The sequence below is a fragment of the Syngnathus acus genome, chromosome 5 (genome assembly GCF_901709675.1).
Source record: "Syngnathus acus chromosome 5, fSynAcu1.2, whole genome shotgun sequence".
NCBI classification, from domain to species: Eukaryota; Metazoa; Chordata; class Actinopteri; order Syngnathiformes; family Syngnathidae; genus Syngnathus; species Syngnathus acus.
The window spans coordinates 12,435,648-12,459,593 of record NC_051091.1 but is presented as its reverse complement, the minus strand read 5'-3'; the positions used below and the strand labels follow the sequence as shown (position 1 = coordinate 12,459,593).

Here is a 23,946-nt window from a genome sequence, read left to right as displayed (position 1 = left end):
ATGCTATCGCTGTCGTCACTTGTCATTTGCTGTCGTGAGGTGGAGAGTTTTGGAGAGGCTTTGATAGAACCCGGTCTAACTCAAACATAATCATATGAAGATTTAGCTCTCAATACTATCAATTGTCTTCATCTGGTGGAAGCGCCTCGTTCCGTTTTGTAAATATTTGCAGTCTGGCAGGCGTCGACTGTTTGCGGCAGCAATGTTGCAGAACAATGTTTAGATTGCTTCCAAATGGATTGTCCCAATATGCGCGATCAAGTGATCCTGACTTGTGTCGTCAAAACATATCAAATCCACAGATATTTGCTGTGATGACAGATTGTAGCCAGGCTCGCTAGCGAAAACACTAATAAGCAAACTGCAGACGCCAAACATCCTTGACCTTAAATCACTCCATTTGATTCAGGACAGGTTTTGACCTTGCGGGTTAACGGTTCAACCTAAAATGAGATAAGAACTCAGGGCTTTGGGCACAGGAATTTACAGCAGCTTTTAACGGATCTTTGAAGAGGGAGAAGTGCTCTTTAAATGCATGTAGAATGGCTCATAAAATGGAAGTGTTTGTCTGATTTTAATGGTTTGACTTGGCATGTGATCTGCAGGCCAAAACTGCTTGCCCAGGTACCAGATAGTGGGGGGGGATCTTTTTATCAGCAAGACAAGGACAGATCGACTCCATTAAAAGAGATGCCAGAAGCATCCACACACTTGTGCACAGGCAAAGTAGTGTACACATGCTTTTGTTTGTAGCTAAAGTCAAACTAAAGTCAGAGCTTTGAGTGAGACAAGACACGGCCTCGTGTGTCACTTCACAGATGGCTTGATCAAGATTGTACAAAGCAAAACACACAAAGCCACGTCCCTGAACTGAAGAACTTTCTTAGATTTAAAGGTGAAACGTGTTCAGCAACCAAGAATTTGTTACATTGCCTTTAGTTCAACCTTTGTGCGATACCATGAACTTGATGACTGAGAATCTGCACAAATGTACCAAGCAAAACAAGAAATAACAACTTTGCTTTAATGGAGATATACTGTATTTTGCTTTTTATGTTTTTTTTCCACCTCGGTATATTTTACATAGGTGCTTTACTTCTAGTTATTTTTCTTTGTCAACTTTGAAACCCAATGCTTAACTTGAAATCTTAACCCTTAAAACCCTGCTTTGAAATCCCAAATTTAGCTTTTATAGTCGTAGCCCTAACACTAATTTGAAATATTCATTTTAATCCCTAATTTTATTAAAGGAGACAAATTGTGCATTTTTCTTCCACAATTTAAAACATACCAGGTCATGGTTTTTCGTCAAAACGCACCAAAGATCAGGAATTGTTTCTCCTCGTTGATATTAGCCGTTTTTAGGGTTCTTTGTGTTTAAGAGGAATGACCTACTGCTTGCCGCTTCTAACTTTACCTGTAGGCCATTGGCAAGTAAGACTTTCATTACCGTGACAACGAAGGTCTGAGCTAGGAGGTCGTAACGAGACTCTTGGTTGACAACTAGCCCAGAGTGTGAAAAAAAAAGACAAGACCTGTAAAGAGTGTGCCGCATGCATCGGACATTTCGTGAATACCAATAGGTAAATTAGTAAATGATGAAGGGCTGATATTGTAGTGTGATTGTTACTTAACATGGAATACTTCTATTGTGATCCACCCTCATTCGTCCTTAATTACCAGGCAATGATGGGAAATGGGTCCCATTGCTCCCACACCGCCGTCAGAATATATAAATTCACCTCAAGCTTTGTTAGTCGATGAATGCTGGTCAGCAGTGCTGCTTGCTGGCAGGGCCTGTCGTATTGTTATTACCTGCACAGCACAACACCCACAAAAGAGGAAGAGGGGGGCGGGGCGAGGTTGGTAGACGTAGAAAGCGAAACGTGCCGTGGGGGGGATCGCAGAGGCAACGTGTCAATCTTCCACGGAGCTGCGTACATTTCTAATTATTGCACTTTTAACTAATGGCTTGTAGGCAAGGCGTGGCAGGGTGGCACTGATTGTTTCCATCAAGGTGATTAGTGCTAGTGTCATTTAGATGCAAAGTATTCCCAAGGCACGAGACCGTCACGTTGCTTATGAATACATTAATGTCATTGAAACGACCCCCTTTCCCTGCGATGTGGTTTTCTAACGATCAAGTGCTGCTTGTAGGATTCATTCCAAATTTCCGCTGCAGGATTTTAAGTATACTACTGATGTGTTGAACAGGACTGGGGAGATTGGGATTTGGGGACATAAGGAATGTGTACGTATAAATCTTCGGACGTTCAGTGTGGTATGCCAGGTTTCTTTCACCCGGCTAATGATTGCTTGGATGACTCATCCCTCTCTTGTCTTATTGCCAAATTTGTCTTCTGTGAAATATGGTGTTTGTCCCTCAGGAATGACGAATATTTTAGGCCAGTTGCCATCAACGATGGATGAAACGTCAAAGTAAAATTTCAGATGATTGACGTGACACTGGAGTTGGATGGTTTGCTTGAGACATCACTTGATGAGTGGCGCATACGGCTTAATTATATTTCCATCGAGGAGTTCAGTTGGGTGCAGCACATTGAAGACAGTGGTTAGTGTCTGCCTCACAGTTCTGAGGTTTGGGTTTGAATCTCAGGTGTTCTCTGGGGATTCCAGATACCTTTCACATTCCACAAACATGGGTGTTAAGTTCATTGATGACTCTAAATTTAATAGGACATGGATCGTTTGTATTCGTGCATGAATCCTGTTGATTTGATCACACAAGATGGTCAAGCATTATTTTTTTCAAATTGCCACATGGCAATAGTCAAATGTCATCCAGCTATCTATTTTTCCATCAGTCATTAGGGTTGTCCCAGTCGACTTTTGGCAAGAAACACGGGGTCCATTGAGGAATGCTTGCCAGCCAATCGGGAGGCTTATTCACACCTATGGGCAATTACACTCCGACCCCAGGCCATTTGCAATGTGCCGTCCATTATTAATGAGCCATGGCACACACAGGTATTAAATTTGACATGCCATTCAAAATAAATTCATCTGGTCAATGATGTCAAAATAATGAGGTGGAGGTTGTGACACTTACATTTCCTCCCAGGAAACACCCCTAGCAACTCCAGATAGAAACAAAATATCTGTTCACAACGCCTCAGTGAATAACAAGAATTCGGTTCAGAAGCAAAAATAGTTTATTTTGCTTCTTTGCCCCTTATCAACGTCAGGGATGTGAACGTATCGCATTGTTGATCCTCGAGCAAGTTCTGCTTTAAAGATTGTCAGCTTTCTTTGGATTACTCATGTTTTGGCTCCGAGTGTGGAGATGGGATTTCTCGAGGCAGGGGTGGATCTATTCTGGTGGTATTAAGGGTCACCTGCCACCCTTAAATCGAAAATAAACTCCTACTACTCTCCTTATCATTTCTAATAAAACAATGTAATATAGTTTTTTTTTTTTTTTAAATTAACTATTAACTACACTTCGCTATCCTCCACGTTGTGAAGAGACGTCAAGGAGGAATTGAACTGATGTCAGTCATGCTACGTAGTTAGCTACTGGTTAGCCTTGGCAATGAGTTAATTATATTTATTTATTTAATCAATTGTGTAACTCTATCTTTTTTGTTGCTGTTTGCACTGATGACTGTAAAATACAAGCATTTTTCAAACTTTTTAAAACTGAAATATACTATAAATATACGATACTTTAAAAGCTATAACACACCCTCAGTCCATCATCCGATTGTTCCTTTGTTGAAAAAATAAAACACAAGGAGGGCCAGAACCTTTTTTCAAACGTACAGCAAAACAGTGGTTCTTGCATCCGGCCCTTAGGCCTCGCTGACAATTTAAGCCTCACTGACTGGTAACAGTGTGCAGCTCACTTGTCTTACATCCTGCTCGGTACCCGGTATCATTCGGTGCTCTGGAGAGAGCGCCACTTTCCGCCTCTTTGCGTTTGTGTGTCATAACCATATTTCACATTGCACCATTCGTCTCCAAAACCAACGAGCCAGCTTCCGCCCCTGTTTTTTCCTCGCCGGTACAATGTATCCACACACGATGAGGTGAAACTGAGCTCTGTGGTCTACTTCATTGCTCCCTAAAGTACCGACATCAACTTCTCAACTCCAAACACGCCTTTTTGGAAAACAAAAATGTGCATGTTGTTATAAATCTTTGGGAGAGAGGAGATGTCTCCCGCCAGACTTCATGCATTACTGTGGAAATCTAACAACAGGTTTATCTTTGTTAGGATGAAAAATTTGGGTCTACGCCATGTGGTCTGAAAGGTTCTCCAAATTTTTGGGTCCAGGGAAGAGTTTTAACCACCTCACTGTTATATTCCTTCTACCAATTAAATATAATTTTTATGTTGCCTATTTTCATGAAAAAGTCATGAACGCTACCAAATTTGCATTCTTTTGAGGAAAAAAGGTATAATGTTATGAAAATTAAGTCTTAATATTAATAAGACTGAATCTTTACAAGACAATTACAGTATTAAGAATAATTCAATGTTCTAAAAAAATATGCCTTTTCTAAAAATAAAATAGGAGTCTCCTCCTAAAATAATGCACCTTTTGCCAAAAACAAATAAAGCCAATTGTATTCATGCAGGATTGTCAGATTCATGTCTTAATCATATTAACATGACTGGATTTTATTTGTCATTTATTATGTTTGTGTTATGAACACGAGCACGGCATCTCCATATGTCGGTCTGAATTTTTGATGATTTTGTCTGACAGGCCCAGGTGTTCAGGGACTCGCGTTTGAAAAGCGCTGGTCTAAATTATTCCTTAGCAGGACAACTATCCTGCCATGAATCTATTCTAGCCTCCTCATACACCCTTCTTCCTGAGTGTGTGGTATTCCTTTATCGCTTAAATGGCCCATTAGTCAGCGTAGCTGTTCAATGCTGCCTTGTTACTCCCGATTTTGGTCATGTGTGGAATGTGACTTGTTTGCAGATATTTAGGCTGCCAGGCTTGCTTGGGTTAAACAAACTCTGTTGTTGTCATTTATTTGAACGCTATCGTCGGAACCTTGCAGAGGTGGTTTCGGCTCGCTTGCTAGAGAACTCCGCTGCAGTTCGATTCACTTCAGCTCAAGGGTGAAAACTAGATGGACGCAAGACAGACTAATGTTAAAAGCAGGGGTAAATCACTCGTCAAAACAATATGAAATAACTGATGTGAGGAGGCTGCAGTTTTGTTTGGAACATTTAAGCAATACAACGCTCACACAACTAGAATAAAATACTACTCAAAACTGGTTTTGCACTGGTACAAGTGACAGAAATCCAAATTGCTTTATTTTCAAGTGCCTGAAATGGGATTGACTGCTGGAGTTGATACTGGGCTAGATCAACTCTAAAATCCCTAATCCAGCCATCATTCCTTCTTTCCATTTTCAATTGGAAAGCAAATATAAAAAATGGAAAAAATATTATTTTGTATTCGGTTCAGATCAAAAATAGGAAAGTAAAAACCGGACTGAGTCTGATTTCAATGTCGGATTGGCTGTGTAGGTTTTGTGACAAACATTCCTAAAGATGTGCTAGTTTAGCAAACTGCTATTAGTCAACTGAGACATATGTGCATAGTAGTTCCTAACACATAATGGCACATTTGTTAAAGAATGAAAACAGCATTTTGAAATTGTATCTTTTTTTTGTGTGTGTTGGCTTAAAAAGAACAAAATATTTATGCAAAAACTTTTCCAGCTTTGGATTGTTGATTACCGTCATACACGGATGGCAATTGTTGCAGGAAGCGCTCTCAGCAAGCAGCGTCAGGGGTTAAGTCTCCCAGCTCTCATTGCATATTCATGACCCAAACCCCCCCCCCCCCCCGAGGAATCAGTTTTCTAAAAGGAAAAAGGACATATAAATGACATTCTCACTTGAATTATTTACACTCGCATTGTTAACACTTGTGAATAGATTAGCGCGTGTGCATGAATGTTTCATATTTCCAGAAGGGGGGGGGGGGGGCTTTTGAAGGCGGCTAAGTTTTAGAAGCGCCTTTGACCGCCAGCATGGAGGCCATCATCCCATGAGCTCGAGCGGTTATTCAACGCTTTTATGCAACACTTCACTGCCGCACAAAAGATGTAAAGACACTTAAGCAGCAGCAAGCAGGAAGTTGAGGAGCTGCGGTTTGTCTTTGGAGTGGAGAGTACAGCAGCGGCAGTGGCGTGGCAGAGTAGCCTGCCGGAACAACCGGTGTGATGAAAATCCATTACGCCGTGTCGTGGCCGCACGGCATCAAACCTCACGTCAAGCTGCAACCGCTAAAATCCTTTTCAATAAATCATTGGAGGAGAATAATGCCGCATGTGTTCAGTGTTCTCTGGAATGCACCATAGTGGTCCTCTGAGAATGCTGGACAATAGCTGAAGAAGTCAAGTAATTGTATGGTGGGACTCAGCAATAACATTTCTGCGGTCCATCAGACTGTTGTGATGATGATCTGAGATGATAACCATGCAAATTTGGTGTGATTTGAATAACTTTTCCTCCCTGAGGTTTGTTTTGACCTTCAATTCAATTCTCGGTGATGAAGTGCTGCATCCACAAGGGAAAATACACTTCGATTTTGTCTTTATCTCACTTTCACCTCCAGAATCTTGTCAAAACCTTCAGCTTTTTATTACTAAATTTCTCTTCTGACTCCAAGCTGCGAGAACAAATAGCTACTAGCATAAATACAACGCCATAGCTAGTACGTCACCGGTTGTCATGTCATCGAAAGTTCCATTGGCCTTGGTTTTTGGAAATGTCAGTTGCATGACCCACATCTGCAGACTGACGAGAGAAATCTGTCTAGCTATGTAATGTCTATCCATTTATCTACGTATGTCTCCGCAAATTTATCAAATATACGTCCCCTTTAAGCCTCCGAGCATCCAAGTCTTGCTCTCGATGAAGGGCCAACATGCTTCACCACAGCTGGAAAGCAAAGGCAGAAGCTGATGTGCCGCTGGGCTCCACGGGGGGCAATGAGCTGGCAGCCGACAGATACTGCGGTGCAGAAGGCAGGCGGTTGGGAAAACTTTGCCTCTTCACGCTGATAGATGCGGTGATGTGGCAGTATCGCCACGTTTACACTTGCCGCCGCACTCTTTAGCGCGGCTAACCATGATCATGGGTCACTGTAAATAAACCTTTAGTTTCAGGACGGAAAACTGAAAAGGTCAAATTATTTTGTTGAGCAATTTATCGAGTGCAATGTTGGGTTTCACGTTAAGCACCAACGGTCAAACCCAAGTTGAGTGTCAAGTTTATTTTTTGCCAAGTCACGTCATCAAAATTGCGACTCCAAGCCGGAATCCAAGACGCAATGACTCGAGTTCCCATCGCTGCAAAAGTGTGCTACTTAGTGGTAAAACGATGCGCCAAAAATCATTGCTTCCTGAGTTTCAAGGTCATGGTTCGGTCCACGTTGGGTATAGTCAAGCAACCAAAGGCAAAACATTAAACTGCTCATCTTTTGGACCACGGTTGTCTGACACTGTAAATGTTTTTATTTTGTACAACCACTTAAAGTAAAATTGAGTAAATTCAAAACACCATTTTTGTGGAGGCTTGCAGATTTTGACCTTTCATATTGGTCATGGCAAGAATGTATTGAACGTGGCGCTGCTATTAACACACCTTTACTCTACTCCTACATGCCTGCCTGCATAGCGAATATGTTTTCAAATTGATTTTGCAGTACAGACTAAAATTGTCAAAATTGGGACAAAAAAAGAGAATAGACAAAATGGTGTCATCTGTGTGCGCTAAAAATTTTTGTGAAATCTTTCCCACTCCATCTCCCCAAGCCGCCGCAGAGGGGGGTTCATTATCCGCACTGCTCCTCCACTAATTATTCTCATGGTTATGTGGGGTAATTACCATTTTGCAGCCTAACATCCACACTGCCTGCTTGGCTCGGCATCACTCGCAAAAGCCCGCCAATGGCTGCTCTATTGCAGTCTCATCAGTCTAATTATAGCATTTCCCAACTTGTGAAAACTGCAAATTCTCCCGTTATGCTCGTCGGGACTATGGTTGAAATGCTAGAAATGGGCGGAACTCGGTGGCTCAAGCCTGGAAATCTGGAAATCAGAAATCTGGGCCTCTTGAAGTCAACAAGTGGATGCAGAGGTTTTTCTTATGTAAATTGAAATATGAGCAGCTCCAACTTTGCTTGTGCAAGAACGTTGCCATCTTTGACTTGAAGCTGTGTCTCATAATCCCCCTTTGGCATTTTGGGGTCACAGCAAGCCTAATCAGGAGGCCACGTTCATTAAGGAGCTGAGAAGTAGGGAACAGCAAAGAGGCCGAGGCTAAAGGCGGGGTGGGGGTGGGCTGCGGAGTGTTGTTCGAGGTGACAACATGAATGGTCTAAGCGGCAGATAATAGACAGCCGGGTCAAGCAGGCGGAATGCGGTCCGTAGAGGACCTCATGACAGACGGAACGCACGTTCTCTTTGACCCCAATTACTGGAGGTGTTTCTTTTCACCACATAATCCGCTGGCCTCCGATTGGTTTCACCCGCTTGTTTTTTTTTTTCTACCCAGCCCCAAGGAAGTCAAATATCTGACGAGACTGCCCATCTGTCAAATTTAAAAAAGCTACGATTGGCATTTGTGTGGAATGGATCACTTTTCAGTGAAGGTCATCGGCAGTCTGTCGCGCTGATTCCTTTTCTTTCCTGTCAGTCACTTTGCTTTCTGGAGCGACTTTTGAAAACTGTTTGAATGCTTCGGTTTGACTGTTTCAGTTCGGTTTGCATGTGTCTGTCAGTTACTTAAAGTTATAAGTAATAAAGAAAAAAAATCCTGAATCATATGAGTGTGCTTGTGTTGAAAAGGGGGCTGATTTGGGATGCTTTTATTTGCGAGGTCGATGGAGTATCGTGGATAGCTAGCAATCTGGCGGTCGCCGTAAATCCTTGTCATCCTGACCTGCGTCTGTCCGTCTTTCCGCAGAGACACTCATGGACTCCACCACAGCCACAGCCGAGCTCGGCTGGACCGTCTATCCGGTGTCGGGATCCAGCGACAACAGCGTGAGTCACTCCGGCCGCATCATTTGCCAAAAGTGTCAAAGTCATGTGTGTGAGTGTGTGTGGTCAACCTCTGCTTTTTGTAAGCGTGCGTACGTTTGTTCAATCTCCATGACAAATGCGCTGGTTTCTCTGCACCACTGTTTGGGTTTCTCACTCTGAGGTCAAAGTTGAATCTATGAGCCGGGAACCAACCAAAGGAGGAGCCCAGTGGGTGTTTTGAGGGGGGCTGCACTTCATTTAGAGACCCCAATAGGAATAGACACCAAGTCGATCTTTTTGATTAAACGATACGGAAAAGTCATACCTTCATTGTCTGGAGTGAAATTATCATGATAATCTGTTTTATCGCAATATTAGCAAAAGAAAAAAAAGTGCCAGAGGGGATTGTAATAAAACAATGTCCTTTTAGTTCCATTCAAAAAATAATCAACTGGTTACTAATAATAAAATAATTAGGGCCCATAATCTGCTATTAGTTCTGCTAATTTATTTCCCACACATTAACGCATTACAACATAAAACAAACATAATGGCAATCAAACATCTACTTCAAAATAGGAAATAAAAAAATGGTCCAATTTTTGTCTCTGTTGTTAGTTAAACAACTGCGAGGCACTTTCTGAGTTATTTGTTTTGTTTATGTGGTTTGTATTTGCATTAATGATCCCCTCTGTGACCCATTGAACCATCACAGACTTGAGAGCTAAATAGTTTGCCGATGCAGACGCAAAGCTTCGGAGGCGATGGCGTCGTTTGATGCTTAACGTTTCCACCGAGGCTGCCAAGATTCCCGCATTCCTGGCGGCCACATGCAAGACATGCAGGGTGCGCAGGCGCGCCAAAACCAGTGTCTCGGCTTTGCATCGTTTCTGTGCCATTAGATTCCGTCTTCTCTAGGATAGGACCAAAAAGAGGGAAGATGTCGACTTATTTTCTGGAGCTTTCCCCAAGAAAACAACAAAAAAGCCCATTGCCAATTTCTCTCAATTATTTACGCTTCTGTGGTTTGTAATAAAGATGGTTTGAATTAGCTCCCGTCGCGCTGGTGAGGCTGGCCTTCGCCGGTTCCATGATAACAACTTTAAAGATGTTCTTCATCTCCTCCATCCTGTGAACGCCCGCTGTCGCCTTCCTGCTGTTCCTGACAAGCAACGCGGTCTAACGGCTTCCTTTTTCTCCTGCCATCATCGGAGTCTGTCAGTTATTTTCATGACCGCATTTCCTCATGTCGTGGCCAGGGACGTTTATTTATCCAGCATTACCGGACATCTTTCAGGAGTTTTATGGGGCTTTTATTTATACAAATGTTTCAGGGTAATAACAAAATATTGACATGGATTGATTGTTTTTTTTTCTTATCTTCGGATCAGATTGTTCTTTTCTTTGGTCCTTAACTTTTTTCTTAGAATGGTGACAGAGGAAGTAAGATGGCGGCGCGTGCACACGCTGCGGCCTCTCTCTGTCCCGAACGGTGTTTTGTTTTGTCGTTTAATGTGGGTTTGTCCGCCAGTTTTGTGTGTTCGTCTCGTCGTACCGGGTTGTGCTTCAAGTGCGGCGGGCTGGTTCTGCTCGACATCGGCGAAAGCGAGTTTTGTGGCGACCTGAACTTTGAAGCGGGGACATTAAAGGCGCTCGGTCTGCGCCGTCCTGGAGCGTCGCCGGACTCGCCTGCTATTCTTCCCCCGGTTGGGCGTCCGGGCCTGGCTGGCGGCCACCCCAGCTCGCCCGGCCGTGCCTTCCATTCTTCTGGCGGACGTTCGATCGCTGGACATCAACATGCCTGCTGAGTTCTGCGGACCGGACAGTGCGTAGCTGCTGTGCGTCTGGAGCGGATGGCGCGCTATCGGGCGGACCGGGCCATTGTACGAGGGGGAACATCGCGTGGAGGTGGACTGTGCGTCTACAGCCGTGAAGAATGGTGCCGGGACTTTGTTGTGAGATGCCAGCACTGCTCGCCACTGGCGAAGTTTGTGATCTCCGGGCTGTTGGGGTCCTGAACTCTCTCCCCGTTGTTTTACTTGTGTGTTAATCGTGTGCTGTGTCTCGTCACCGTGGGATAGGGGGAACGGTATTTCGGTTTCTTTGTGTGTCCTAGCATGAAGGAATTGACAATAAAGCTGATTCTGATTCTGAGAGGTGGTCCCTTTCTGATCCGTTTGCTCTTTAGTTGGCTAGCTTAATGCTAATACATAAATGGGAAACTGCTCGCACGGGACAACGCGGATCGATGTTGCGGTATTTTGACCCATTAAGCTTCCATCTGTCCATCATCCGGGGTCGGGTTGTGGTGGCAGCGCCTCTTCTGGAGGTATCCCGAGGCATTCCCAGGCCGGACGTAATGCCTGGCCCGGGAAAATGTGAGTACTCAGGACAGCTTTACAGGTGCCACTCATGCTCGACAGATGCTACGTTATTTTGTGGCAAAAACAAAGGGCGACTGAGCATGATGCACTGAGCTCACCCTTAGGCCCAGCTCAACAGGTGGAGAAACTCACACACACGCTATGTGCACATACTGTACATGCTGGGTTCCACGGGCTCAACCGGTGGATCAGTAATATCCAAGCCAAGCGCTTTTTGAGCTTCATGAAATTCCTCCCGATGTGACACCAGATACTTTGCGGCCCGATGGAAATCCAAACATGTATAAGCAGAATATAAAGTCAGAAATGTTCTGTCAGTTGGCGTTATTCTACTCCCGCTTTACGATACATTAGAATGTCAAATTAATCACAGAGGAATTTTCCTTCCTGTGTTTTTTTTCTGGCGCCCGCAGCTCTTTTCGTACGAATCTTCCCTTTAATTGTAAAAAATGACAGCCAGACTTAACCCCGAATGCACTGACAACGGGTGGAAAATGTACATGGAGCACAATTTTTCCTCGGGCGGTATGGGGATGTTCTTGATACCCATGCTGGTTAACCGGCGCAGACAGCATGTTTTAGGAATAATAAAGTATGCATTGCGAATTTTGTAGAATTGCTTCAGTGAATATGTGGTGACATGCCGACGACCAAAAGAAAATAAATGGCTTAATTTTTAACATCTGAAGCTATTTTTTTTAAAAAAAAGTAGTGCCCATATTTTTTTTTAAATGAAGCAGCCTACTACTAAAAATTGGCCTACAAAAAAGTTCCTTAGAGCCATATCTTAAATCCAACAGAAAATCCACCATTTTAATGTTCTTATAATAATATCGCCTTATCTGAGGTCTTTTGTAGAGGTCTTTTTTTAACTCCACTTCTTCCATACTACATATTCAGCTTGGGACCTCTGGACGGCAGTCCATAATATTGGATACTTGTGTTTTTCTGTGATCACTCTTAGCTGGTGGAGTGATGATTGCAACTTTTCAAAAATAACCTTGCTTGCGTAGACCAAGCATCAGATCAAGTATATGACACTCCTCTTGTGAAGAGCAATCCAGCATTGCAGACTTAAGTAGCTAACGTGTTCTCCTCAAGTGGGCTGCAGAAATGCCACCAAGAACTGGTTCGACCCTGTGACCTACTTGTAGGTGCTGAAGTGCGCTGTCAACAACAGCTAGTTAGCCGTGAACGGGTGCGCGGCAGGGAGCTAATGTATAAGCCCGACTGAGGTCTTCCACCAGGCGACATGGAGTCTTCGTTTTTTTTTTTTTTTATTACGTCGTAATGCCGTAATTCTTAGTGTGTCACAAGTTATCCAAAATAGCAGAGAAATATCGTTAGGACATTAAGGAGGGGTTGTTATGCTTTCATTTCACAATTTAAGACCGTTCTCAGGTGTCTTAATGACTCGTGTCAAATTAATTGACGTTTTCATCGAAATACCCCAAGGATCAAGATTAATAGAACTTTAAAGGCAACCAGTGCAGAAATATGTCACAGATTCCATTTATTAAATGCAATTACAAACTATTTACACTGACCACAAATGACAAGGGACAACCTATGAGTGAATACAAAAGTCAACTAGATCCTTAGAGGTGTATGTTTTTGACGCAATGTGAGTCATCCTCCGAGGAAAGAGAAAATGGAGCGATGTGAATAATTGATTTACATCTGTCAGTGATGATGTAGCGTCGGCAGCACTCGGAGTGCTGTGTACATTGAAATTCACAATGCGAGCGCCAACACCACAGCTTTTAGAAAAAAAAAATAGTGTCAGGAGCATATCCCCACTGCTGCCGGACTCTTTTACTGCTGAGAAGCAGATGCTGTGCTGATATGAGGCCTCGTATAAATAATATACAGTAGATGACATGACAGATGACATGACACGGGAGAAAGTATTTTTTGGCTTAGGAACATACGACCCCAAAGCTCGCTTACAGTTCTAATGTTTCTCATAAGATAAACAGATGCGCTAAATTCTGAAGCTTTTCAGACTGTGCCAGCTAATTTAGGTGGAGTATGATGGAAAAATTTGATGTCATCATTTTGAGACTTTGCAAAGTTATCAGTCACAAGGTCTTGGCAAATACATGCAGGTCACCATCAAGACGTAAATACCGTTTTTTTCATGTATAATGCGCAAAATTTAACTAATTTATTGTCCTAAAATCTGGGGTGCGCATTATACATGGGTACATTTTTTTTAATTTTTTTTAAGAAAATCTCCCTCGAAATAAAACTTGAAATCACCTTTCTTCTTGTTTGTTGTCAATCGCGCATCGCATTCAGCCATCCTGCCCAACACACTTAGTCAGTAAAATTCATAATTGACGACACATCGTTTGATGCGATGGTGCAATCCTTGATGGTGTGTTATTGTCAAATATTGTTTGTTTTTTAATCTCCATCGCAGACCGGATATATAAAGAGCGAGAGTTCAGTTCTCTACCTATTAGTTTCAATTCACAGTTTAATTAGCAGTTTCAATCAGCAAATAACAAAATGCGTATTACAGGTAATGTTTTATTTCACAACACTTTGCCTTGTTCCTTTCTTCTCTGCTGTTCACTTCAAACACGCTCCATACGAACGCAATGCTCTCGTATCAGACGCTTGCTCGATCACCTGCTCGTTTGCTGTCACAATGTACCCTACACAAATCCGAAACATTTGTTGCGGCTCCGAGTCACGACGAGGGGCAAGTTTTGGTTTCCAAGGGTGTTTTTATTCCTCTTCAACTTCTCTCCCATACAGAGCCGCCTTTTTCACATGTCCGCACGTCACTTTCCTCTCTTTTCATTTTAACATAACTGATCGCGGTGGTGCCTTTCTGGGCAGTCGGAGAAATCAACGCCAACAAAAAAAATACATCCAGCCTAGTTAAGAAATCACCAGAAAGATCACCATGACAATTATGAATAATAAATAAATAATTATTATATATATATTATTATTATACCGTATTTTCCGCCCTAAAAGGCGCACCTAAAAACCTAAAATTTTCTCAAAAGCCGACAGTGCGCCTTATAGTCCAGTGCGCCTTATATATGGATCAATTGATGAATTTGTTGATCCATATTGGTTGTACACAGTGCTCTGCCAAAATGTTTCAGTACGTTTTAGTACGACTAGTAAATTACAAGGTCGCATCGCTTCCCAACATTACGGTAACTGTAGTCAGGGGGCGTCACCGAATAGCTGTTGTACCCGCGAGGCTATTTCATTCCAAAATAGGCTGCTCCGTTAATGTTTCGAGTAAATTTACGGATTGATATGGAAGGGAAACATAGGTAAGCAGTACCAATGTGTTAGATTGAACTTTAGTCAGTTCCGATCATTTTATAGGAGATCGTTTGAGAAACGCGATTGTTTACACTTTGCTGAGGCTCATGGGAGATTGCGAGCTGAGGCTCGTGGGACTTTGCGGATGGCTAATGCTATAACGATAGCTGCTATACGTACCAGGCTATTTCATGTGAAAATAGGCTGCTCTGTTAATGTTTCGAGTAAATCTACGGATCGATATGGAAGGGAAACATAGGTAAGTAGTACCAATGCGTAAGATCGAACTTTAGTCAGTTCCGATCATTTTATAGGAGATCGTTTGAGAAACGCGATTGTTTACAGAGGGCTCGTTGGTTATTGGCTAGTGGATGCATACCGCAACCCTAGTCAACCTCAGTTTGTTGCAGTATAGCTTCTATTTTATGCGCCTTATAATCCGGTGCGCCTTATATATGGACAAAGTTTTAAAATGGGCCGTTCATTGAAGGTGCGCCTTATAATCCGGTGCGCCTTTTAGGGCGGAAAATACGGTAATAATAAATAATTGTGATAAATAACTGGAACATCACTCAAATATTGGTGATCCCGTTGAGAGTCTCACATATTTCTTCGCTATCGAGTTTGCTACTGCATGCGCAGTGATACTGACCGGCAGAATAACATCCGGTTGTTCCCAAAGGTGATCTTTTTTCTGAAATAATTTTACGTTTACGGACTTAAGTAGGAGTCAAAATTTGGGTGCGTATTATACATGGGTACAGGTTTTTTCCAGCATCCGCATGTCATTTTTAGGGTGCGTATTATACATGGGGGCGCATTATACATGGAAAAAAACGGTAATAATTATTGAATGATTTAATTATTGTATATAATTATACATTTATAATTAATAATTATATATACTTATATATAATGAATTAATTATTAAACTGATAAATATTAAACCACTAAAAGAAGACAAATATTGATGTTTCTCCACCTGAATACTGAAAAAAACCTGCATCCACCAAATGACACAAAATCACTGGTATGATATAAAACTCACAAAGAAACAGCTGGTCATATCGTCACAGGTTAGAATAAGAGCCCACCCCCCAAAACAACCCTGGAACAAACGTCAGAGAATAAGCCACTTTCTACTCCTGCTTTCACGTGAAGACCTCAAGGGCTGAGACTAGCGTCTGGCGACATGCAGCACCCGCGCTACCTCCACCTTGGCTGCTTAAAACACATGACCACCCTGTCGCAGCACTCCCCAACCAAAAGCTGTGAAAATGAAGACGTTTCTTCTAATTTCACACTCGGCGCTTGATCGTTAGGCCCTTATTATGCCCCATTTGCTTCCCTCCACTGGCCGTGATGAAAGCGGGCCAAAGGAGCTGTGACAGGACAAAAAGGGGCCCCTCCAGCACAACACATTTTGTTTGGGGTCTTTTTTTTTTTGCTGCCCCAACCGCTTCCCCCTCCCACATGACCGCCATGGCTTCTCCCCAATAGCCCCCCACCTGTCTCTGTATTAGTTTGTGTCTAACTACGAGCGTCCTGTGAGCTGCAGATGGTCTGCTCTTGTTTAATTGGCCCTTGGCTTCCCTGCCGCTCGTCAGCAAGTGGGAAAGGTCAATGGCTGCTTCTGACCTACGATGATAATGTGTGCTTAGGAAAAAAAAACAAAAAGAAACGGTGCCAGCGTATCTCTATCCTGTCTCATCCTGTTTGGAAGCAAAATAAGTTGATATTTTGAGAGTATTGCCACACTCCAAAACACCCCAAACTTTGCAGCCATGTTCTATAAGGTGAATATTTTTATCTGCGAGAGTTAAAATACAAAATTCAGCCCCCTAGGAGCAAACACACAAAAAAGTCTCAAGAAGGCATGCACAAAAAGTCACAGTCTGCCATTTTAGGATGGAACAACCATTTGTCATTTTGCCACATTTCCAGTGGTCTTGACTTTTCCGACAGTTTGCCCATTGCTACCAAATTTGAACTCCATACACCAGACAAATAGACACCACAAAATTGTAGATGTTGTCAGAGTATGGCAGTGACGTTTTGGCTCACGCAAATACAAAATATTGAATAATATAGATTGAGAATCCAACTCCCAAAGCCAGTAGGTTTCACAGTATTGTGATTCCACAATATTGCTTTAAAAAAGAGACCATGTTGCCCACCCAAGTCACCAACTATGTTCCCTGTCAGACAACGGATTGAAAGTTTTCTGATCTCACTAAACAAGTTTGTCCGTGTCAGTATTTGTTTTATCCCTGGCCGCATGTGTCCATTTCTTTTGTTTAGTTTTCGCCCTGGAAATGGTATGGGCTAAACCGAGCATCGCACTCAATGGTGATGAATTAGGACATGGGAATAAAGAATTTGAGCCGTTCTAATTAGACACAGAGTGTTTGATGGAATGCCAGTTTTTGTAACAAGAGGGGCTGACTTTCCCCTCCCCGGCCGCCGTCAAAATGTGTCAAAGTCCTGGCTAAGTGGGCTCTAATTTGAGAGATTATATCAACTGTGAAGTGGAGCGACTGCAGCTGATGCAAAGCTGCTCTCTGGGGTTGAGAAACACTTTTCCCCCCTCGAGCTGAGATGTCAAGGTCAAGGTTGCGACCTGTTTGCTGATGCCAGTGCATAGTGTTTAATGTTGATGCCCTTGATCTGCGGCCAAGGGGGCCTGAAGACATCTGTAAAAAGACGGACAGAGAAACCGAGAGAGAGAGGTCTTACTTTGGTGTGTAAAATGCAGAACAGATTCCGGGTGAATTCGATAAGTCTTCATGCGGTCGCTTGGTGGAATATTCTATCCGTTGCTCTGGATGTGATTGATGTTTCTCGGGATTTGCCTGAAGTGAAAAGAAGCTTTTCACCGTGCCAGGAAGCCATTACAGTATGCGCTCCATTAGGATACAAAAGACACAACAATGTCGGATGCGATGTCGCCCGAAGCGAGTTGAGTGTCACATCAGGCTCGGAAACATGGGCTCAAACCTCTATTAATATACATACAGTGTGTTTTTTTTTTTAAGGCTATCTTCCTTCATTCTAATTTGCAGAACTGATTAGACAGTAAATAAATAAATAAATAAATAAATACAATGTGCAGCACTACGAAAGTCGCTTGTGAGCACGTCTGACCCACTTCCCCCTTCCCGACTGTGATGTAAAGCACAGTGACTTTAAGTTCAGCGTCTTCGGAAGGAATTACAGTATGAGAATATTTTCTCCAATTAAAGCCAACACTTTGGTAAACATTAATATTAGAGCACCAAATTTTATTTATCAGCATGCTATCGTAAAAAAAAAAAAAAATCCCTCGTGTCTGTTGCTCAATATTAGCAATAATGTTAGTCGGTCTGTCTGATAACATCTGCAGGTTTATCATAAGCACCCACTTCTGAAATAAAATCCCCAAAATATATATCCCCAAAAATGCACATCACGCCTGTTGAATTAATATTTAAAAATTGTGGTGAAAAATTGCAATCATTTGCCCAATCTATATTTAGTACATTACTTTGAAATAAACTATTGTGATTAAAATGTCACTTACATCTGTTAAATCAAGCAAAAGAATTGATGTACCCCCAAAATCTGTTTATACAGTGACTCCATTTAACATGCAGAATAACAGAAGGGTTCAAGTCATGCTCAAGCTTCAGTGAACACTTTGATTGAAAAAAGCAAGTATAATTACGAACTGACTTTACCACCCAATACGACAAATCACAGTCCTTCAACAAGGGCTAAAATGATACGCGCTGTTAACACCGCCTGGCATACTATAAAAAAAAATGAAGCAGGAGGTTGCATTTTATCCTTAAATGTTATCAGCCACACATTTCCGCCAATGTTTGTGGATAAGCGAGACACGGATCATGACTTCAGTGCAGATTTACTTGGCGAAAAACTTAACAGCGAGTGGAAATACAAATGAATTGGCCATCTGTCATGTATTGTCTTTTTCTCCTGCTCTGTGTGTTCTTAAAATAGAAATAGAATAACGTACCCTTTGTTGTCACTGCAATGCAATTACTTGTGCAGTGAGCGCTTTCGTGAGATGCTTAAAATACCCGATAAGGGGAAAAAATAGATTAATTTCTTTTGCGTATGTGTAATTAAAACTAAGACAAAATTAATCCACAATATATGGAAAGATGATGCAATCAAGTTCAACATTGATACAGATAGACGATGCATTATCACACTCGCATAGGAACTTTAATGAGTCCATACAATTTGGACTATATTTTTAATTAAATGGGCAGCACAATACAATAATGGATATTATAATTGTAAAGAAGTTCAGGGTTCCAATCGTGACTGATATCTGTATCTAAAGAATAACACGCTTCACGCTAAGCTAAGAATCTACAGTATCTGCATCTCTTGAGGTCCTCACGCTCCTCTTGTTTTCTTGTTTATATATTCAGTGTTGAAAATGACCTTATCAGCTTGATCAAATTAATGGGCGCAAGGTTCAAAGCGTACCAACAGGACCTCCGGGCTCAGAAAACACATGCTGGGGAAAAAAGAAAAAAAAAGCTGTTTCTCATTTTGTTCTTCTTTGGGTGGAATCTCTTTAACTAAGAGATGTGATGTTTCTTTGCACTGTGTAATCAATTTAATCACAATGTCGCCTTAAGCTGATTACGCGCAGATAATTACATTTTTTCAAAGTGCGCATGGCAACAAACACATTTTGGGTGGAAAACAGAAACCGACGGAGGTTTATTACTGTTTGTTCCTAATGAGAACCATGTCGACCTTCTACTTCTCTACAGTGGCGGCTGTGATTTATTTATTTTTTTCATTCCCTGCTGAATTGGATGAATTTGTTCACTCACTTACAAATAAATAAACTGTTTTTAATTGTTACGGTTGTTTATTGAATTACTGATTATAATACAAGATAATACTTCACTCAATAAAACATGCATTTTATCACTTATATTGTGTCTGATATTACCAAAGTCATTAAACAATCATACAATTTTAATTTTAACTGTTAAAATGGCCACAGATACAGCCAATCTTTGTTGGCCGGAACTCAAGAAAGAACAAGCTAATGACGACTGTGTTTCTCCGACAGTGGGAGGAGGTGAGCGGCTACGACGAAAACATGAACACCATTCGCACCTACCAGGTGTGCAACGTTTTCGACAACAACCAAAACAACTGGGTGCGCACTAAATACATCCGGCGGCGCGGCGCGCAGAGAATTCACGTGGAGATGAAGTTCTCCGTCAGGGACTGCAGCAGCATCCCCAATGTTCCCGGCTCCTGCAAAGAGACGTTCAACCTCTACTACTATGAGTCGGACGCTGACACGGCGACCAGGACCTCTCCGGCCTGGATGGAGAACCCCTGGATCAAGGTGGACACCATAGCGGCCGACGAAAGTTTCTCCCAGGTGGACCTCGGCGGGAGAGTGATGAAGATCAACACCGAGGTCCGCAGCTTCGGCCCCGTGTCAAGAAACGGCTTCTACCTGGCCTTCCAGGACTACGGCGGCTGCATGTCCCTCATAGCCGTCCGGGTCTTCTACCGAAAGTGCGCTCGCATCATCACCAACGGGGCGTTATTCCAAGAGACCTTGTCCGGGGCGGAGAGCACCTCGCTGGTGGCGGCGCGGGGGGTTTGCATCTCCAACGCGGAGGAGGTGGACGTGCCCATCAAGCTGTATTGCAACGGTGACGGCGAATGGATGGTACCCATCGGACGCTGCATGTGCAAGGCTGGCAACGAGGCGGCGCAAAACGGGACCGTGTGTCGAGGTACGTCTCTTTTTGTTCTGTCTTCAAGCCCATGTTTTTATTGTCTGGTAGTTTTAGAGTTGTTATTGGATGAATCGGGCTTACGTAAAATGAAAATTTTGTTTTTGTATGTTGGGGGAAAAGTAAATCTTCAGGTAAAAATAAGTGGAGTTACCTGCTTGATTCATATTCCATAGACCAACTATTAACAAGTCCTCTAACAAGGCCTCCAAACGATTAATCGAATATCAATCATTATTCATTAACCTGAAAATTGAATAGTAGTTCAGAAGACGGGCAACCAAAGTGGGTAGAGCTAGATTTCCTCTTCCGTCTGTTGATTGATCGTTGACACCAGGATTCTGACATATTGTAGCCACACCCCGCTGCAAACACAAGCCAGATCAGACTTTTAGCCTTCCAAATTGGCGCCAGCTGAACTGAAATGAACTCAACCATTTGGTGGAAAGCAGCTTTGCAGTATTGACTTGAATCACTCGTCATCAAGATTTTTATCTTTACCGCAAAGCCTGTATTCCACCAAATGGAATGTTTCATTTCACATGCAATACACTGATCTGAAATGAGTTTGATTTAAATTTATGGCCATCCAAGCCATGTTTGGTGACACACAAAATGGGCTCCTCAGGCACATTTGTAGGATTTAGTCTAACAATTTAGTAAAGGCAAAATAATACAAGTAATGTAATGTCAACAAAAAGAACGTGCACTGCAAAAACAATCCTTTGCACTCTAAATCTTTTAAAGCTATTGTACAAACCTAGGTAGCACATTTAACATCTGATCTCCCTCCATCATTGCCAACAAAAACGCTACCTCTTCAAATGGCCTTCATTTTCCCTTCCCTACTGGAAGCCCTCTCACAGGCGCATCAATTGGACGTCTGAAAACGTCGATGTAACCAGTTTGCGTCCCATCCTATCCACCGCGGCGGGTGCTGTTTAACTCTCCATGAGGCCTCGCTGGTTGGAAACAGCATGACAGCGTGTCATCCGCATGCCTTCCGGCCATCTTGAAAAACCACCCACCTGCGCTCGTGATGACTGTGTTCCTGCCCTGTAATTGCAACACATCCCCCAATGTGTGTGCATGTGTGTGTGTCAGTGGTCATTATGGTTAGCACATGCTTTTGACATCATTCAGCATGATTATGATGTTAGTTAAACTGAGCCATCTCCTATCATAAACATTTCAATATTTCACTCAAAAAGTCTTTAAATCTGTTTCCGTATATCGGAAAAAATTCCGGAGAAGAATTCTGGCTGGTACTAAACCACCATTTTAAGATTTTACCGTAACACCCGTAGTAACTGGATAACATACAATTTAGTGTCAGAGATGATTTATAGCAGTAGCTCCACTAAACTGTGTAATCCCCTGACTGCTATGCTAACAGCGACAAGCTTTTGGAGGAGTGCGGGCCAATACCGGGCACACATGAGGATACTCAATCTGCTCCGCCGCAATGAGTCGGCATCTCGGCGTAATTACGCCCGTCTGCTTGTTTTTTGTGACCTCCGTGTAAGTCACTCCATGTTGCATATCTCAACGTCTCTGGAGTTGCGTTTTTTCACGCTGCTCTTGTGGTACTAAATTGGATTATACAAGTAATTGTTTTCCACTCAGCAGAGACAACACGTTGATCCAATTTGGTATCCTCGCAATTCTGAACACGCTCAATCAGCAGAGTTCACACTCCACTGGGTTACACGCATAATGATCCTCAAAATGTGAGACCCCAAACATCACATGGAAATAAGCGTGGGCTTACTGCTCTTATGGTGGATTGTGTCCTCAAGCATAAAATTATCGCCATCAACAATCGTCTCCTTCCGAAAGCCAAATATCTGTTGTATGACCTGAATGGAAATCAAGTAATTTCCTAATTAGCCATCATTTTGTTTCAAGCCACCACACATAAAACCATTTGCCATCGTTGAACAGTTTTGATTGTCAGCCTTTGCAGATCGGGGAGGAAAATTAGTCTGAACACAATCGACACCACAGCACAATCACTCAAGACAGTTTTTTTTAAGAGACATACAATACTCTGATTTTAATTGAAAGGTCTAATTAAGTCTGTTTTTTATTTTTTTATTTTTGATTTAATGATTTTTTATTTATTTCTTTATTTTACACAGAGGCTCATAATACCTACACTTTAGTTTCTGAGAAAATCTTTACCCCACATGCACGCTGCAACATGAGTCAAAATCCTGGAACTCGATGCCTTCACCCCTTTGTGTTGAAAGTAACTTTCACTCTACCAGTCGCAATTGATGTCCCATCACAATTATTGAACAGCTTTAACACTTGACAGCCCCAATTGTTTTCCTGGCAGATCATCAGATCGCACACTAGAGGATAATGGTTAAGAATAAGCTTTTTAGAGACATCCGATAATTGTGTCTTTGTCAGGCATTTGAGTACCTATATGGTGAGAGTGGGAAGCCGCAACCCTGAATATGCAAATTCTTGCTCACTCTGATGGAAAACCGGGAATCTGTCTCAAATTACCGTATTTTTCGGACTAAAAGTCAATCCGGAATATAGGTCGCATAAGCCATAAAATGCACAATAACGTGAAAAAAAACATATAAGTCGCTCCGGAGTATAAGTCGCATTTTGGGGGAAATTTATTCGACAAAATCCAACACCAAGAACAGACATGAACGAGCAACAACAGGCTAAACGATAGGTATGCTAACGTGACATAAACACAAACAAAGAGCTGAGAACGGGCCTGACGTAACATTCTGAGTTATTCAAATAACTATTACATAAATAACACGTTTATAAAACCATCTGTGTCACTCCAATTCATTAAATCCATCAATCGTCCTTTATGTCAACAATGCTGGCCGGGTGCGCGCTGCTGACGGCGGTTGCACTTCAAAATATTCCACAGGCCCATATAACGATGTATGAATTATATATCAAATAACTATGATATAAGCAATAATATTATCAAACCATCTGTGTCACTCCAAATCATTAAATCCATCGATCGTCCTTTATGTCAACAATACTGGCCGGGTGCGCGCCTCTGACGGCGGTTGCACTTCAAAATATTCCACAGGCCCATATAACGATATATAAATTATATATCAAATAACTATTATATAAGCAATAATATTATCAAACATCTGCGTCACTCCAAATCATTAAATCCATCGATCAAATTCCTCATCTTTTGTCAACAACGCCGCGCGTGCGCCCTGACGTCAGCCTCGTCGTTATTCCACAGATCTAGTATATAACTATATTGTAGCGTTAACAAAGTACAAGGAAAGACGTGGGTTTGGTAAACGGCTCTTTATTTAACAAAACAAGAGTTCAACGAGCCAACAACTACTGAACTGTAACGATAAAAACATATACAAGTTGCTACACGAAATAAAATATATCAAATAACTATAACATACACGTAAATATTTCACCGCCACACGGCCCCAAGCACC

General features: G+C 42.2%; 1 protein-coding gene across 4 annotated transcripts in view; it reads left to right on the top strand.

Annotated features, from left to right (window-relative positions):
* The window catches only part of ephb2b (eph receptor B2b), a 98,410-nt gene that overhangs the window by 29,616 nt on the left and 44,848 nt on the right, over positions 1-23,946 (top strand). For all 4 annotated transcript variants that reach the window (XM_037250786.1, XM_037250783.1, XM_037250784.1 and 1 more), the window contains exons 2-3: positions 8,966-9,045; positions 19,801-20,485. In XM_037250786.1, coding sequence (XP_037106681.1) covers positions 8,966-9,045; positions 19,801-20,485 — 765 coding nt within the window. The remainder of the gene's footprint in view (positions 1-8,965; positions 9,046-19,800; positions 20,486-23,946) is intronic.